General features: G+C 37.8%; 1 protein-coding gene across 4 annotated transcripts in view; it reads left to right on the top strand.

Moving 5' to 3' along the window:
* The window catches only part of ckn (CRK like proto-oncogene, adaptor protein), a 580,084-nt gene that overhangs the window by 460,985 nt on the left and 101,957 nt on the right, over positions 1-17,142 (top strand). For all 4 annotated transcript variants that reach the window (XM_081732142.1, XM_081732141.1, XM_081732139.1 and 1 more), the window contains exon 4: positions 7,251-7,334. In XM_081732142.1, coding sequence (XP_081588268.1) covers positions 7,251-7,334 — 84 coding nt within the window. The remainder of the gene's footprint in view (positions 1-7,250; positions 7,335-17,142) is intronic.

Below are 17,142 nucleotides of genomic sequence, written 5' to 3'. Positions count from 1 at the left end.
GATCTACCGAAAATGTCCCCGCGAGCTGCTAGTAGCTCTCGATCGACGGTTTGGCGATCGCTGTACATAGAACCTTTCTATTTCAACTGTACCCCTTTCCGCGCTGCTGTCGATGTGTTTTCCCGTATCTCCCTCGAAAGAAGAGGGACAAGTTGCTGCGGCCGAGATCTTTCAATTGTTGGATGCGGAAGCGTTGCCACAATGAATTATTTCACGGACTTCGCTGTGCTCTGTCTTGTTAACCATTCTAAGTAGCCTACGATCTTTAGTCAACACCAAACGACTGAATGAAAAATTGACAATACAGTTGAGATCTTTCACTTCTTTTCCTAAGCAAAGGGAGGGTTTCATCCGTCAGAGGGCGGCGGGGGTGGGGCCGAAGTATGTTTCAAATATTTTCCGAGGGCACAAGTGAAATAGGTTCTACCAACAAACAGCTGAAGGTTTCAGGAGGCTGAAGGTGGTCTAAAGGGACCTTGTCTCCCCTGCTGACTACTCTGTAGCTACAGGCCCGGTTATAGTGTGTAATTAGACCAGTTACAAAAGGGAGAAACCTCTTTGTTCTGTTCTACGAATTTAGATTGTGCTCAAGATACGAAGAAATTTGTCGCTAAAGAACTTGTAAGGGGAAATTCCGTTGAGTATGAAATGATAAATGTGTGAGCTTAGTTTTCATTATCCACACATTCTACCCTCCTCACGTGAAACACATTATGCGTAAGGGAATAAACCTAAATATATATATACATAATTCCAACAAACAAATGGAGCGTGCAGATAACCCGATAATTTGTGCTAACATTCGATGAGCACACGTGTTGCATTTGTTAGCTATGCCCAGGAGATGACAGAGAACATTTTTTCTCAAGTGGAGGAGAAAAAACGAAGAAAATGAATGCAAAAGCATTTTTAAATGTAGGATGCAAGGGGAGAAAGGAAAAATGATTGAAGGGGCGCGTGCACGCAGATGAAACGAAGACACGCAAAACTATCATCAGCTCCGTGAATTTTTTTTTTTTAAAACCGAAAAAATATGACCATTTTCAACTGATCTGAATACGTCAGCCATGCAAGGTTGAATAAGTCCTTGTGTAAAACGAAGGAAACTAAGAAAGCAAGGGAAATCTTCTGGCAGTTTTGAATAATTGTATTCGATATGTACTTATACCATGTCCTTGACACAAGAAAATGGTAAGAAGGTTTGTAAGGGGCGTTCACTCTTTTGCAGTTTTTCTTATACTATATGTATAAATTTTTAATTGTCGTCGAGAATTCAGACGAGGAATTTGTAGCTTAAAATATAGAAAACGTTAGTTATGTCTGTTGTGTTATATAGTTGCGAAATATGCTCGCTAACTGAGGGAAGAACGCAGACTGAAAGTATTTGAGAGTAAACTCCAGAGATGAATATGATTACGTGTTGTTTGCCACGGTATTGTTCTCTCTGATTTATTTTATATCATCGTGAAGATTTATACAAAATCGACTCATAAGCTAAGGGTTGCCAGATGACTATATTATAACAACTAGATCTATTCTGCCTTAATCAGTCATTTTGACATATGATTAGCATCATACTAAAAGCCCAACTACTGCAGGAAACACGTTAGTCGCTCTTCAATACGGTACTAATCACGCGTCAGAACGACTCTGCATAAGGCCCATTATATTTATAAACATAATATATTCAATACAAATGGTTCCAACTACGTTATTGGGTTACTGCTCCTATTCCGTAACCCTAGTTTTGAGTATTTATTAGATCAATGATTCTCAAAGTGGGATCCGCGGATGCCTGGGGTTCCGCGAGGCCTAAAAGTTGAAATGTGTTGTAATAAAATGGAACTAACAGGTGTTATGCAAGAAATATTTTTAAGAGTAAGCAACTGCAGCTGTGGGCAGTACGAGTGCAAAACAATAACTATTCATCATTTCAAGTGCTCAACGATTTCATTAACTCTTCAAGTGAAAAAAAAAAAAAAAAACACTCTCCTGAAATGCACAAAACACTTGTAGGTCACTTGAAAACATTAGCTGCAAGTTTTCGAGAAAATTTCCCTGTCCCACAACCTGGTAATGGTTGAATTGAAAATCCTTTCCACTAATGTAGAAATCCATGACATATAAGGTATGAATCTCTCTCTAACACAGAACAAGAACAGCTATTGGAGCTATCCTCATTTCTTCTACTAGGTGGCATATCGGAACAAAACTTTTGAGGCTACAAACTCTAAAAATCAAATACAAAACACAAAAGTAACTTTCCACACGGAGGCATAATCGTGGGACGTAAAACGGAAGTATTTCATTTAATTTTTCTTAAGTATATAAAATCCAGTTCTTTAGTCGCGTAGCATAACGGAATACAAAACATTATGTAACAGGTGATATTAAGAACTCCGTTAAAAGAGCAAATGCAATTATATCAACTTACTAAGCTATTGTAATATTAATGATGATTTGTGTTCGTTTGTTCGGAACTTAGTGTTCTCTTTCAGCAACGAGTCTAATGAGACCTCTTTTATCCCAAAGGCGAGAACACTTACCACTTGTTCCAGAAGACCAACCGGAAAACGACCATTAGGAAGACTTAGGCGTAGATGGAAGTACAATATTAAGTTGGATCTCGCAGAAATAGGAATACAAAGTAGAAACTGGATCCAGTTGGCTAAGAATAGAAGTCAGTGGAGAGCTTTTGTGAACGCAGCATTGAACCTTCGGGTTCCATAGACCATCGAGTTACTTACATTTTAAGTAATTCAGTAATAAACATTGACAGATTTGAAAAATATGCCACGTAATAATTAGAATATGAAATTTAATGAACAATTTCGTATTGGGTCGAAAATTAACATTTTTTTAAAAAAATCCAAATTTCAACTGTGAAAAGTTAAGGCGCGACTTAAAGTCGCGACCTTACACAAATTGGCTTTTATAACATTTTATGGAATCCTTCCCGCTGGTTTAGCAACTAGCGTTTGTAAGTTTTCTGCATGTGGTCTCGTGTTCGGTTCCCGCACAGAGAAATAAAAACGTATCTGGGGGTACGTAAAAACGTACATACGTACGTAGGTTACATGCGTAAACCCTGTAGTGTTTGGACTTAACATACGACTATATAATATCCTGTAACATGTGTATAACTGAAAATGTATAAATGTTCCATCTATACAAGGGCGGATTCAAGGGGGGCTATAGCCTCCCCCTTGACGCTCAGATATACACTGGATAAAATGGGTTTCAATCCTGTTTTACACTGGATAAAACGACAAACTATGGTTTAGCTCCTCCCTTGATCATATCCTGGATCCGCAACTGCATCTATACATACTTTCCGTACGAAAGAACTGTGTATAGGCGGTAAGGAGCTCAGATGCAGATGGACGTATATAACATATATTCAACGTATGTAACATATGTATACGTATGTAATATACGGAAGACTGTTACATGACAGACATCTTGCAGCGGTATGATGTAACAGCTAATCGGGAAAAGTCAGTACGTATGTATCATATGAATAACGATGTTCCGTACAGATTTCCATAGATAACATGCGTATTCCGTATGTTTATAAACAATACCGCTGTCCGGATAATGGATTTCTTGCGGTTTGGATAACATTAAACAATCTGAATGCATGGTGGTACGGTTTTTCTTTAAACTGTAGATCCATGTCTGACATAGGCTGGATGCTGAAAAGGGACGGTAAAACTTAATACAAGCAATAATTTCACTTGAATTGTATGCTGTTTTACAATGATCCTTATTTTTCTTATTTTGAAACCTCGCCTGTCATACTTAACGTCGCTATTTGCTACACAAACTCATAGAAGTGCGATGCAAAAGCAAATGTGATGCATCTTTTAATCATGATTTATTACGGAAGAGAACTCTTTTTTACAACATTATATCATTATCTTTCCCTTATGACAGAACAATTGTCTTTCAATCTCAATATTTAGTTAAAATTCAGTGATAAATATCTCCTCGGAAGCAGATTTCTCTTTAGATATCTTTCTAGTCGCGCAAAAAAACAAACAAATCTACCACGGACTACATACCATATTACTGGAAACTGACCGTAGAATTGACCACAAGGAGACTATGCGCACTTGGTATTTTATTGCATATCGAAACAAAGCGCCTTAATGGACTCGAGAAATGGAAGTGAGTTTCGCGTACTTTTCTGACTTCAGAATAATCTTCTCAAAGAACATGGTAAAATAAAATCTTATTTTTCCCCTAATGTTGTTCTTTTTTCTTGGATTTTTAGAGGTGCATCTTGCAAGTGTAGTGTGATATCGGACTAATAATACAGCAGCTGTTTACATTTGTTGTAGTGCAGAGATTTGTGTGCCCGGCAATTATGTCACGAAGTGCACACATCCAGATTTCTGTGCTACAAGATAAGAACTGGAAACGGTTATTTTTTTTTAAAGCATTTTGTACCTACTATCACATTTTTTTTTTGTTATTTTCTTCTTTTTGTATTTTTAAAGATTATTTACTAAAATTCAAAAAAATTACGGTGAGTGAAGACACTTGAGATAACGCCATATTGAAGATAACAAACTAATCACAAATGAAGAACAAGTTGAAGAGTAGTGGGTATTTATCTATATAAATTACGCGTGAACGCAATTTTATGTTGTTAAGGAAATGTGAGTACGGAAATACTCATATCTATGGTTTTAGATAGTTAAAATTTGAAGATGGCGCGCTGGAATAATAATAATAATAATAATAATAATCATAATCATAATTTTTCATATACGTCAGGAATGACCAACTTGTCTAATGGAGTCGACTAGTCCCGTGGTCTTCAAGGAGTGCGTTATCGCCCCAAGGGAGGCGTTGTTGTGTCCAAAGGGGGGTGCTGGAACAAAAAGGCGCGATAAACTGTTTAGGAGGCGTGTGATCAAAATTTTCCATTCACTTTATTTCTATATACGTACAGTATATCGATTTTATTATGATAATTCGCTTCTGTGTTTGTTCCTCTTGCTATCAATTGGTTTCCCAGGATTTCAAGTGGACGATTTTTAGTTACTGTTCATCAATTTTTTTCTCATTTTCTATACAAGCTAACGACTTGAAATTTTTCAGAAATATTTGGCATTCAAGGTGTTACACTGTGCACTGTTTTCTTTTTTGTTTTTGCTTATTTTTTTTTGTCTCTGCGACAGTGTTGCCATCCAGTTTCCACAAATTATCCGAAAATGTTTGTTTTTTTTTTCGAAATAATTTTGGAAATTTCCCTTTATAAATTCCTTATCATGGTGATTAGGGTACCATACTTTACACCATTCGAAAGGTTTCTTCATTATCTTTTCAACGTGCTATAGCACTTTCCAGAATGGAAATTACATGCTGAGTAAAAAAAATACTTTTCTGTCGGAATGTGTCCTAAATGGTTAACAACATATGGTTCGCAAACCGTTGAGAATCGGACGTATGTTCATAGGAACTTTGTTGCTTAGAATTGTCCATACTTTCAGCATCAAAAGTATTTTAATTTGCTCGTGAATCACCCTGTATATATATATATTAAACTTCAAGGCCACTTTTTTTTTTTTTTTTTTTAAAGAATTGAACCTTTTTTTCTAATTCGTAGACTACTTCGTTCAAGTATTACTTTTAGGCTTGTGCATGGGTGGATTGACTTAAGATGGCGAGGGGGGGCGCTCAGGATAATCACATTCACTCAATAGATCACAAGGCTCGATAGGTTGAGAACCACTACACTAATCGACCCACAAGTCGTGAGAAGTAGCCCGTGGATTGTCTGTTGCCAGCCATGCTGTTTGTATCGAAAAAATGAAAATGTAATCTTTAAGTTTTACGTCCCACGGTTATGCCGGTTAGGCTAATGGAGACGGTGATGATGAGAGATGAATGAAATGGTGGAATGAAGAAAGTGGGAGGAAACGGGAGAACCCCGAGAAAACCCACGAGCACGGTGTTTGCCCACCACAAAGTCCACACGGCGTGAGCTGGGATCGAACCAGAGACCCCAAGCACCGGAGGTGAACGCTCTACCACTGAGCCACCGCGCCCCATGTTTGTATCGATCTTTATTATTGTTTTATTACTCACTTTCGATTAGATTTCTGTGCTTTCGACATCTTTGGCCATTAGCCCGTCACATATGAGGGGTGACCTCCGTCGGCGATCACACTACCCAAGGAAAGGGAAGGAAGAAAATATTGGAGAAGCGCCCTGGGACCTTTGTTAGGTACCATCCCGGCATTTGTCTAGTGTAAATGAGGAAAACCCTGGAAAACCTCATTCAGGATGGCTGGCGTGAAAAACGCTTTTTCACTTTTTCGACCGAGTGTCACCACCGGAATCGAACCCGGAGGGAACTGCTCGCCCCAAAGGCAAGAGCGTTAGCGACTACGCTACGTGAGACCGCTGCTCTCTTCCGAGGAGGCTGGCAAAAAATAAGTAGAGTGCCAGTGATTTCTGAAATGAAGACTAGTTCTCAATCCTGAAAAATTGGCTACCCGTACCAGAGGCGGATCCAGGAGGACGGACTTCTGGGGGGGGGGGGCGGTGGGTACTGCTACTTAGAGCTACTTGTAAGATCTCCAAACTCTGGGATGGGTTTTATTTATATATAAAATAAGAAAATTTCCTCTTCTGGGAGGGGCGATCGCCCCCCTGGATGTGCCACTGACTCCCTACTACCTCATACGCCTACTGCGTGTGAAAGAGAAAGAGAAAAAGAAAAGAGGGAGAAAATGGTTTTATGTTAAAATATCAATCTTCCGAACTTACTGTATCAGTGTATCAACTGATGTAATTTAGACCATTTAGCTAGTTGACTTCATCTAATTCTGTATTGATTTATCAGTGATCCAGAAAAAGAAAATAGTTTCGACACCCCGCTTTTTTTTAATGCCGAGAAGCAATGTAAGGATTATATTATTAAGACCTACTAAAATGGCTAAGAGAAAACAAGTAATTGAATCTGGAGTAGTAGTGTTATTGCGTCATATAAATCCATATTGTTATCTCTATTTCTAAATTTGGCAACATTGGATCTTCTTGAATCACGTGTTTTTGATATGACATGAATATTATCTCCTATTTGTTTGAAGCAGTCTCTATTGAAGAATATTAAATAAAAAAAAAAGAAAGAAAGAAAAAGCTAAAAATCTAAGCAACACTATCTTTGTATTTTTGTGCTGACCCTGAATGTGTCTGCCGAAATGTTCAGCTGCTTCTCTTTTCTTTGTTTCCAGAACCAATACTCTCAGATGCTTCACACAGGAAAGGCGTATCATCACCAATATTCGCTAGAGGACCAGGGCATTGATATGACACAGGTAAGGCGTTATTTCTTCACTTGTATAAGTTCTATGATTTAATTTATTAAAAAATCTCTTTTCTTGGCACATTAGCTAGCAAGTGCACTTTGTGTTTGTTGTTTAAGGCCATTCTCGGTGTGGAATTAAAGGTTTGTTTGTTTGTGTTTGTTGTATCTGGCTGTTCTTGGCATGAATTCAAAGATTTTGTGTTATTCCTAAGTATTCTAGCTCAGTTTTAAAAATTCTTACTTCTGTTGTCAAAGGTCCCGAGTTCGATCCCGTTATGTTCGTCATTTGGTCTCTAGAGCGAGTTAATTACCACTTTTCTTTTCGGGTTATAAGAACAAGTTGGTATGTATGTGTAGAAAAAATGTACCGAACTGTGGGTCAAGAAAGCAGAAGTGGTTGCGTTAATAATGTGACAATTAAACGTACGTTATCCTAGGCTGCCTTCACATTAGGAACTTGTGAGCCGCTCACGTGAACTTGTAGTGTGAAAGCATTGAATATTTCTGGGCCGCGCAAAAGATCGTGATACCAAATTGAAAGCCATGCTAGAGCCAGAAAAAGTTGCAGCTTTAACCTTGGAGATAAATTGCAAGAAAAAGGAAAATAAAATATAGAACAATGTGGATTTATACTATAAATCGATCAAGACTGGAAGAATATTCTTTTTACAGTCTGTTTCCTAAACTGAGAGAAGATGAAAGAACATTTTTCAATTACTTCTACTTCAGGATGTCTATATCTTCGTTTGACGAACTGTATAATAGTATGCAGTGTGCATTTCATCATAGTAACATCAAAATGAGAAAATTAACATAAAATATATGTACACTTTTCTCCATTCCAACTGAGTTCACGCTTACGTCCGAAGGGCTCTCATAAGACTGTGTGTTATTTTCTTCCCCGCCAGCAACCCTCTCAAATCAGCTACTGGCAGGGTGATCTTCATAGCAGCTCACAGCCGCGGCTCATTTGCGCCGAAGCGCGTGTGTGAAGGGGTACATTTAAGACGATGTAAAGCTATCAGCTGCAGCTCACGCGTGCGGCTCACAGTGTCCTAGTTTGCAGTCTACCTAACTGGCAGTGGCGTATTTACGATTTTGTTTCGGGAGGGGCTTTGCTTAGTTTCGGGGGGGGGGGCTTTGCCTGAAAATGTGAAAATTCTGCAAGATATTTCATATATTTCACTATAGTAAGTAAGATTTCGGGGGGGGCTTAAGCTCAGAAGCCCCCCCTTAAATACGCCACTGCTAACTGGTAAGGGTTCTTAATATGCAATGGCAAAACTGTTTATACAGTATATATCCATAATCCATGTTAATGCATACTGTAGGTATGGAAATTTTTATATTTTACTGGGTGAGTCAAACTCACAAGTAAACCTTACGTTTGGGTGAATCGAGTTGCTGACTGAGACTCATATGAGAAAGTAGTACTAAATGTGGTCAGTATTTCAGTGAAGTTGTAGGTGCGAAGCTCCAGGGGTTTAGGAGATACAGCTACCAGAACATCACATGGAAGCACAGTATAGTCTTCATACAGTTGGAGGTAAAAGCTCTGTAAGACCTCTTGTAATGACAAAAGGTGAATAACAAATATATGGGTACATATTAGGACTAGGAAGAAATCATATACTAAGGGTATACCTGACGGCGGCCATCTTGAAATCCGCCATTTTGAATTAAGGTTAAGTTTTTAAAATAGGAACAGGGTCATGTGATGCATGATTTAATGCGCAAATTTAATTAGAAGTACAATGGTGACGTTAATTTTGATTTACCCGCAACTGGTAAAAAGTTACAGGGAAATTAAATATTGTTGCAGCATATGTATTAGTCCTTTACCCCACCTTGTAAATTTTGTGTTAATGATAATAATCAAATAAAAAGCAGGTGAACAAATATTAGTCTATGGCAAGAGTTGCCTTGATGGCGGCCATGTTCAAATCCGCCATTTTGAATCAGAAAAAAGTTTTAAAGAAAACGCATAACAGCAATTAACAGCAAATTTTACCATAAATCCAACGGTATTACCATTTTTGCTTTATCATTAACCAGCACAAAATTATATGGGAATAGAGTAAGGCAATAGATGATTTCGGGCTAGAAGTTAATAAGAAATACAATGGTGGCGTTACAATGTTAGTTGTTTGATGTCTTTGTCAGGTGTGCTCACTGTGAGCAGAGCATTTGTGCAAGTCATGCACTCTTTTCTGAACTACATATTGATTGTACTAATTGAGGACTTTTCTGGAAGAAATACCCAAGTTCAATTATGACTCCATTCCACTTTGGTCATTTTTTCTTAAATTAGCAACTTGTTTATGCGATAACAAATACTGGTTAATGATAAAGCAAAAATGGTTATACCATTGGATTTATGGTAAAATTTGCTATTAATAAGGTGTTAATGTTATGCGTTTTGCTTAAAAGTTTTGTCTGATTCAAAATGACTTATTTGAACATGGCCGCCATCAAGGCAACTCTTGCCATAGACCTAATATTTGTTCACCTGCTTTTAATTTAATTATTATCATTAACACAAAATTTACAAGGTGTGGGTAAAGGACTAATACATATGCTGCAACAATATTTAATTTCCCTGTAACTTTTTACCAGTTGCGGGTAAATCAAAATTAACGTCACCATTGTTCTTCTGATTAAATTTGCGCCTTAAATCATGTATCATATTACCCTATTCCTATTTTAAAAACTTAACCTTAATTCAAAATGGCGGATTTCAAGATGGCCACCGTCAGGTATATCCTTACTATATGACTTCGCCCTAGTCCTAATATGTACCCATATATTTGTTATTCACCTTTTGTCGTTACAAGAGGTCTTACAGGGCTTTTACCTCCAACTGTATGAAGACTATTCTGTGCTTCCATGTGATGTTCTGGTAGCTGTATCTCCTAAACCCCTGGAGCTTCGCACCTACAACTTCACTGAAATACTGACCACATTTAGTACTACTTTCTCATATGTGTCTCAGTCAGCAGCTCGATTCACCCAAACGTAAGGTTTACTTGTCAGTTAGGCAGTTTTTGATCATTAATAACCAATCAAACCAACAATACACGCAAACATGAGATGGTGCCTTTTTTTGTCGATAGATGGCACCATTATACATATACTGGGAACGAGACCTATACACTCCCTTCTTAGTGCCCATTAGGAAAACATGTCCGGAAGACGGTTGCTTGTCGAGCAGCATGTAAAATGTGTGCGCCCTTTCTTTGTTACTAACAATGTATCGAAAGTCCAGCGTACAATGATGGAAGAATTTGGACCGCCAACAATCCGCACGGACACAATCGCTCGAATAAACAACCAGTTTGATGAAACTGCCAATGCTTTGAATCCCAAGCATCCTGGTCAATTGAGAACTGTGCGAACTGCGGAGACACAAACACGTGTTGCTACGGAACTGGCATTATCTTCTCACAAATTACCCTGCTGAATATTTCGAGGACAAGTTTACGTAGAACTTCGTAGGGGACAGAACTTTCAAGAATTGTGGTGGTAACAAGACGGAACCACGCCACAATTGTTCGGGCGTTCTTGCAAGAAGTTTTTCCTCAACGCTGGATTGGCCGTAGAGGGCCTGTGGAGTGAGCAGCCAGTTCACCCGACATAATCCTTTGGGGTCACCTCTAAAACAAAGTGTACACTAATCCTATTGTCAATGAGCAACATCTGCGTGTTGTGAGTGTTTAGGATCAACAATATCCCGGTCAGTATGTGTAAGAAGGCATGTGAAAATGTTCCCGTGCGTCTGCAAGCCTGTATTGACTGAGCTGGTGCTCAGGTCGACTACTATTTTTAAAATTGATGACTCATTTGTGTGTGATTCCATTTTTTGTAACCGAACCTAACAATTTCAACATTTATATATTTCTTAATAAAAATAACATCTATTCAAAACTGTCTAATTGAGTCTGGCCCATATTGCAGAACGACATGTCCGTCTGTCTATCGACAGCTACTAAAGCAAAAACGGCAAAATATATTGAGACGTGGCTTTTCGGAGTTGATTTAGCGACTCAAGAATAAGTTAAATCTCAGTTTATGACTATTCCAGCCGGAAGTATTTGAAAGCTACTGTTAATCGCAATAGAAAAAAACAGTGGGAGGGTGCAAAAACAGTGAGAAACTATTATTCTGATATGGATTTAGAATACCAAGAATTCATATTCATACATAGATTTCAGATACGTACTATACATGAATTCAGCATATCTTTCTTTGTCCTATCACTATTCTGAAACCGGAAGTAGTCGAAATTTACCACAACTTCCGGTTTGAATATGGAACCTTCCTTTAGACCAGAAAAAAAAGATAGGTTTAAGTAGCGAGAAGCTGCTTTTTATTAAATTTAGTTTCCCAAAAATAGATTCATTAATAAATAAAACTACTGGCATGACAGCATTTTCTGGGCCTGAGCCATTCCAACGCCATCTGTTAACAACCGACCGAACTACGTCTAGCCTAGCGACCCTGACGAACACCTCGTCATAGCGTTGCGTCTTTCTAACAGGCGTATCAAGAGTTTTCTAGACTTAAAAATAGATTCATTGTCGGCTTTTCTTATTTCTGTCAAACCTGGAAATTGTAGAAATATGTAGTTCCCGGTTTAATATTAATTTTCGTAGAGCATAAGCACAGAAGTCAGTAGAGTGTTTTTGTAAATGTTGCATTAAATCTTTGGGTTCCATAGGCCATAGACTTAAACAAGAGATGGCGAATATTTCTTTTTAAATTTAGATCCAGCATACGAGGAATGGGTTCTATCTTAATCGTGATCACCCTATTCTATTCAAAGCGGAACTGATAACTTTGTTATTTCTGGTTAGAATATTAGATTCCTTACTGTGGAGGAAGTCTGTTAGCCTAATTTAACAACGTGGAACGATACGTATTTGTTTTCAACGTAGATTTTCTTGGGTTATCGTTGAGACTAGGATCGTCTTCTAATTCGTGCAATAAGGGTTCTCAGACACCCTGTATATTATTACTAAGTCTCAGAAACAGAAATAAGGATTATGAATATAACTTCCATTGTGTGTCCTTGTATGTGCATTCGGTGGTTGTTGAAAAACTAAAACAGGAACACTGTTCCTCTAAACTGCTTTTACCGTTGTGAATCTTTCTCTCTGTGCGTGTCGTGAACCAGATGCTCCTCCATTCCTCTTTGGATCTGAAGCCATTTTAAGCATCATTTTCCTTTCACTCTGCGATCTCCCGGATGTTTATTAATTACTGGTTGTAACTCGATCTCCTCACAAACAAATGTGAACTCACTTTTTGTTGTCCCTTTTTTTCCTCTCCCTTTAAAACATGTGTGTTTATAATGTTGTGTTATGCTAATGGTTTCTATTAACAGCACTTGTCAAGATGCCTTGAATAAAGCAGACTTAAATTGGCATTCGTTTTGCCGCATATTCAGTTACCTAAATAACTTCATTATTACAAACGAAAGCTGTAGTAAATTATAATTCTTGTTATCGTATTGTGTGGATGTGAAAATTGGTCTCTGATGAACACAGAGGAACAAGTATTAAAGGTTTTGGAAAATAGTTCAGAAATATATTTGGCGCGAAAATAGACGAATAAACTGTAGAAGTCGCACCGCTGGGTTTCACAATAGTTCATTGAGCATCATACAGATAATAACATGTCACTGAATATCATACCGATAATAACATGTCGCTGAATATCATACGGATAATAACATGTCACTGAATATCATACGGATAATAACATGTCGCTGAATATCATTCGGATAATAACATGTCACTGAATATCATTCGGATAATAACATGTCACTGAATATCATTCGGATAATAACAGGTCGCTGAATATCATACTGATAATAACATGTCACTGAATATCATACGGATAATAACATGTCACTGAATACCATACGTATAATAACATGTCATTGAATATCATACGGATAATAACATGTCACTGAATATCATACGGATAATAACATGTCACTGAATACCATACGGATAATAACATGTCGCTGAATACCATACGGATAATAACAGGTCACTGAATATCATACGGATAATAACATGTTATATGGATAATAACATGTCACTGAATATCATACGGATAATAACAGGTCACCGAATATCATACGGACAAAAATAAGACACCGAATATAATGCGGATAATAACAGTTTACCAAATATCACATGGATAGTAACAGATTGCCGAATAATGGTTAATAACAGGTCAAAGACTACTATATGGATAATACCATGTCACCGATATCATACGGATAACATTTTACTGAATATTACACGGATAATAACGGGCTAACGAATATCATACGGATACTCCACTTCTAAGTTTGATTATCCTGAGTTCTGTGATAATAATAAAACATACTTCCGATAGGGATTTGATCAACCCAGAGTTGACCCTGTAACGAGTCGCCATGCTAAGATAAATTATGTTGTGATTGCGTATCATTGTTGTGGAGAACATATCCTTTAGCAGTATTTTAGCACAGCCCTTCTCCCACTTCCTGCTAAAAATTTCGAAGAGAAGGCGTAAATCTGCCCTACAAGATACAAACCACACATTGCAAGTTTTTTTTTTTTTTTTTTTTTTTTTTTCGATTGGACATATCGGTGAGGGATCATAGGCGAAAATGAATTCCCTTATTATCCAGCATTCAATTCAATCTGTAACAATAACACTAGTTAACAAATTTAAACTTTTCGTTTGTTACATGAGAAAAATCACCTGATCTTAAAGGAACTTTTTGCGCTGAATTCGAATATGCACTCGGTTTCTCTCCATCACGTACAGTTTTCCCGTAACAGAGGGATTTTCGGGAAATTCCCTCAAAAATTTCCCTTTTTCAGATATTTTATTCCCCTAGCTCCTGTCCCCTTACATATAGTAACATAGAAATTATACCTAAGTATACCTTGATTTATATTTAATAAACCCTAAAAGTTTCGTAAAAATCGCTTTGTTCTTTCTAGAGAAATATTTGTATGTATACTGTGTGCACTGTTTATTGCACCTGATAGTAATGCTTTCAGATCTCCTGAGTTGGGGTAAAAACGATTTGCTTTATTACTACAAACACAGACATAAAAATGAATATTTACAATAGTCAACAACACACTTGTATTGCTCTCTGTAAATTAGAAACGTGTATAAAAATAGAATGTACTTCCAACGTATATTTTTTTGAAACGTACAGTATATGTATATCTTAATACATATATATACAATTCTCCAAGTTTTTTTCGTTTTGTTCATGAAATGGTTATCAATATTTGTTATCAAATGTAACAGAATGCAAAAGAACTTCCACTTCCCGAGCCCCCTACCAACTGGGAAGAGATATGGCCAAAAGACTCTGATGATGATCATGACCGTGATGAACCATCGACATCAACATGTACATCCAAGGATCCAACGTTCATCCCTGACTGTGTTCGCGAGCCACATTTCATCCGGCAATGTGAACTTTCGCCGTGATTTGCTAAGTGATTTGCACCTGACAAAACAAGAGGCGGGATCAAGGCTCCAGCAGTGGAACTTATTGGATGCAGAAACGAACATATCAGTGTACAGGAAAAGGCATGTTCAATTTTCAAGCTATTTCTCAATGCAAGATAATGTGTGCGTATGTACGGATATAAATGGGTTGATGGCGGAGCTAGGAATTCCTTACGTTCCAAAAGAATGGAGGTTATTTATCGACGCGTCAAAGGTCAGCCTTAAAGCTGTCCTTTTACATAATGGAAATAAAAAACCTTCTATACCACTTGCGCACTCAGTGAAGATTAAGGAATCCTATGACACCATGTCAACTTTGCTAAATCTTATAAATTACAAGGACCATTGTTGGCAAATATGTTGTGATCTCAAGGTAGTTGGTATTTTATTAGGACTGCAGTGCGGTTACACGAAGTACCAATGTTTTTTATGTTTATGGGATAGCCGAGCTGATGACAAACATTATGAAGTGAAGGAATGGGAACCTAGAGTGAATTACGTACCTGGAGAATGCAACGTCAAATACGCTCCTTTGGTAGATCCTAATAAGATATTACTATCGCCACTTCATATCAAGTTAGGACTTATGAAAAACTTTGTCAAAGCCATGGACACATCTGGTGAATGTTTCAAGTATTTGCGAGATAAGTTCCCTAACCTGAGTGATGCTAAGATTTCAGCGGGAGTGTTTATTGGTCCCCAAATTAGGAAATTAATGCTTGATGATAGCTTTGACAGCAAGTTAAACAGTGCTGAACTAGCTGCCTGGACAGCATTTAAGTGTGTTGTGCGCAACTTTCTGGGCAATAACAAAGCTGAGAGTTACACAGAAATCGTACAGGACATGATACAGAAATACAAAGAGTTGGGTTGTAGGATGTCTTTAAAAATCCACTTTTTGCACTCCCACCTCAGCTTCTTTCCTGCTAACCTAGGTGCTCTCAGCGACGAACAGGGGGAAAGATTCCACCAAGATATAATGGCAATGGAGAAAAAGTACCAGGGACGATGGGATCCTTCAATGATGGGGGACTATTGTTGGGGTCTTGTTAGAGAATGCAACATTTCTTACAAAAGAAGGAAGTAGTGTAAGTTTTTGTAACCCAATGGAAGTTTCATATATTGTGATAGTTTTGATTGTCTTTTCATAACCTTTTGGTACATTTGTATTATTGTTTATTGTAAATTGTCACACTTGTAAATTATATTGTATTATATTTTATATATGTGTTTGTGGTAATAAAGCAAAACGTTTTACCTCAACTTAAGAGATCTGAAAGCATTACTATAAGGTGCAATAAACAGTACACACAGTATACATACAAACATATTTATTTCTCTAGAAAGAATAAAGCGATTATTACGAAACTTGGAGGGTTTGTTAAATATGAATCAAAGTATACTTAGGTATAATTTCTATGTTAGTATATGCAAGGGGACAAGATCTTGGGGTGTAAAATAAACGAAAAGGGAAATTTTTGAGGGATTTTCCCTAAAATCCCTCTGTTACGGGAAAATCGTACGTGATGGAGAAAACCCGAGTGCATATTCGAATTCAGCGCAAAAAGTTCCTTTAAGAACAGGTATTTCCTTTTATGTAACAAAACCTTTGTTAACTAGTGTAATCTGTGTTGTCGCATCCGTCAAGTTAGTTCAATATTTTCTCCAGAAGAGAGCGCCACTTGCGCTACCTGGCGACTGAAATATGAACTTCGTGCTTGGTCCTCCTTACTCTTGTTGACAAAATCTCAAACCAATATCTAACTGCTATACTTGTTTTTTTTGCGTGATTGGTTTCGGATGAAGTGTGTAGTATTCGCATAAGCAATGTTAAGTGAAGAAATTGAAAGTGGTTAAAACAGAACATTGGACGAAATGAAATGAAATGAAAAGAAATAAAGGAAGACTGATGATTAAAGCTAGTGAATGATCCTTGGTTCTATCCCGGCGAAGTAAGTTTGTGGTGGACAACATCGTGTGTGTGTGTGTGTGCGTTTTTCTTGGAGTACGTCCATTTCCTTCCACATTATTCCATTATCATTCATTTGCCTTAATCATCCGTGTCACTCAGGGCCGTGCCGTGGGGGGAGCGGGGGCGACGGCCCCGGGCGCCGAAGTAAGGGGGCGAAAAATTCGGGAGAAAAAAGGAAAAAGATAGGAAAAATGCTTGGAATATATGTATGGAGGCGCCGTCGTATACTCTCGCCCCGGGCGCTGATTTTCCACGGCACGGCCCTGGTGTCACTTAGCCTAAAGGGCAGAAATCGTGGGACGCTAAACTGAAAGAT

This window comes from Thermobia domestica, chromosome 11 (assembly GCF_964235325.1).
Source record: "Thermobia domestica chromosome 11, izTheDome1.hap1.1, whole genome shotgun sequence".
NCBI lineage: Eukaryota > Metazoa > Arthropoda > Insecta > Zygentoma > Lepismatidae > Thermobia > Thermobia domestica.
The sequence above is the reverse complement of the archived record's forward strand: the minus strand, read 5'-3'. Positions and strand labels throughout refer to the sequence as shown.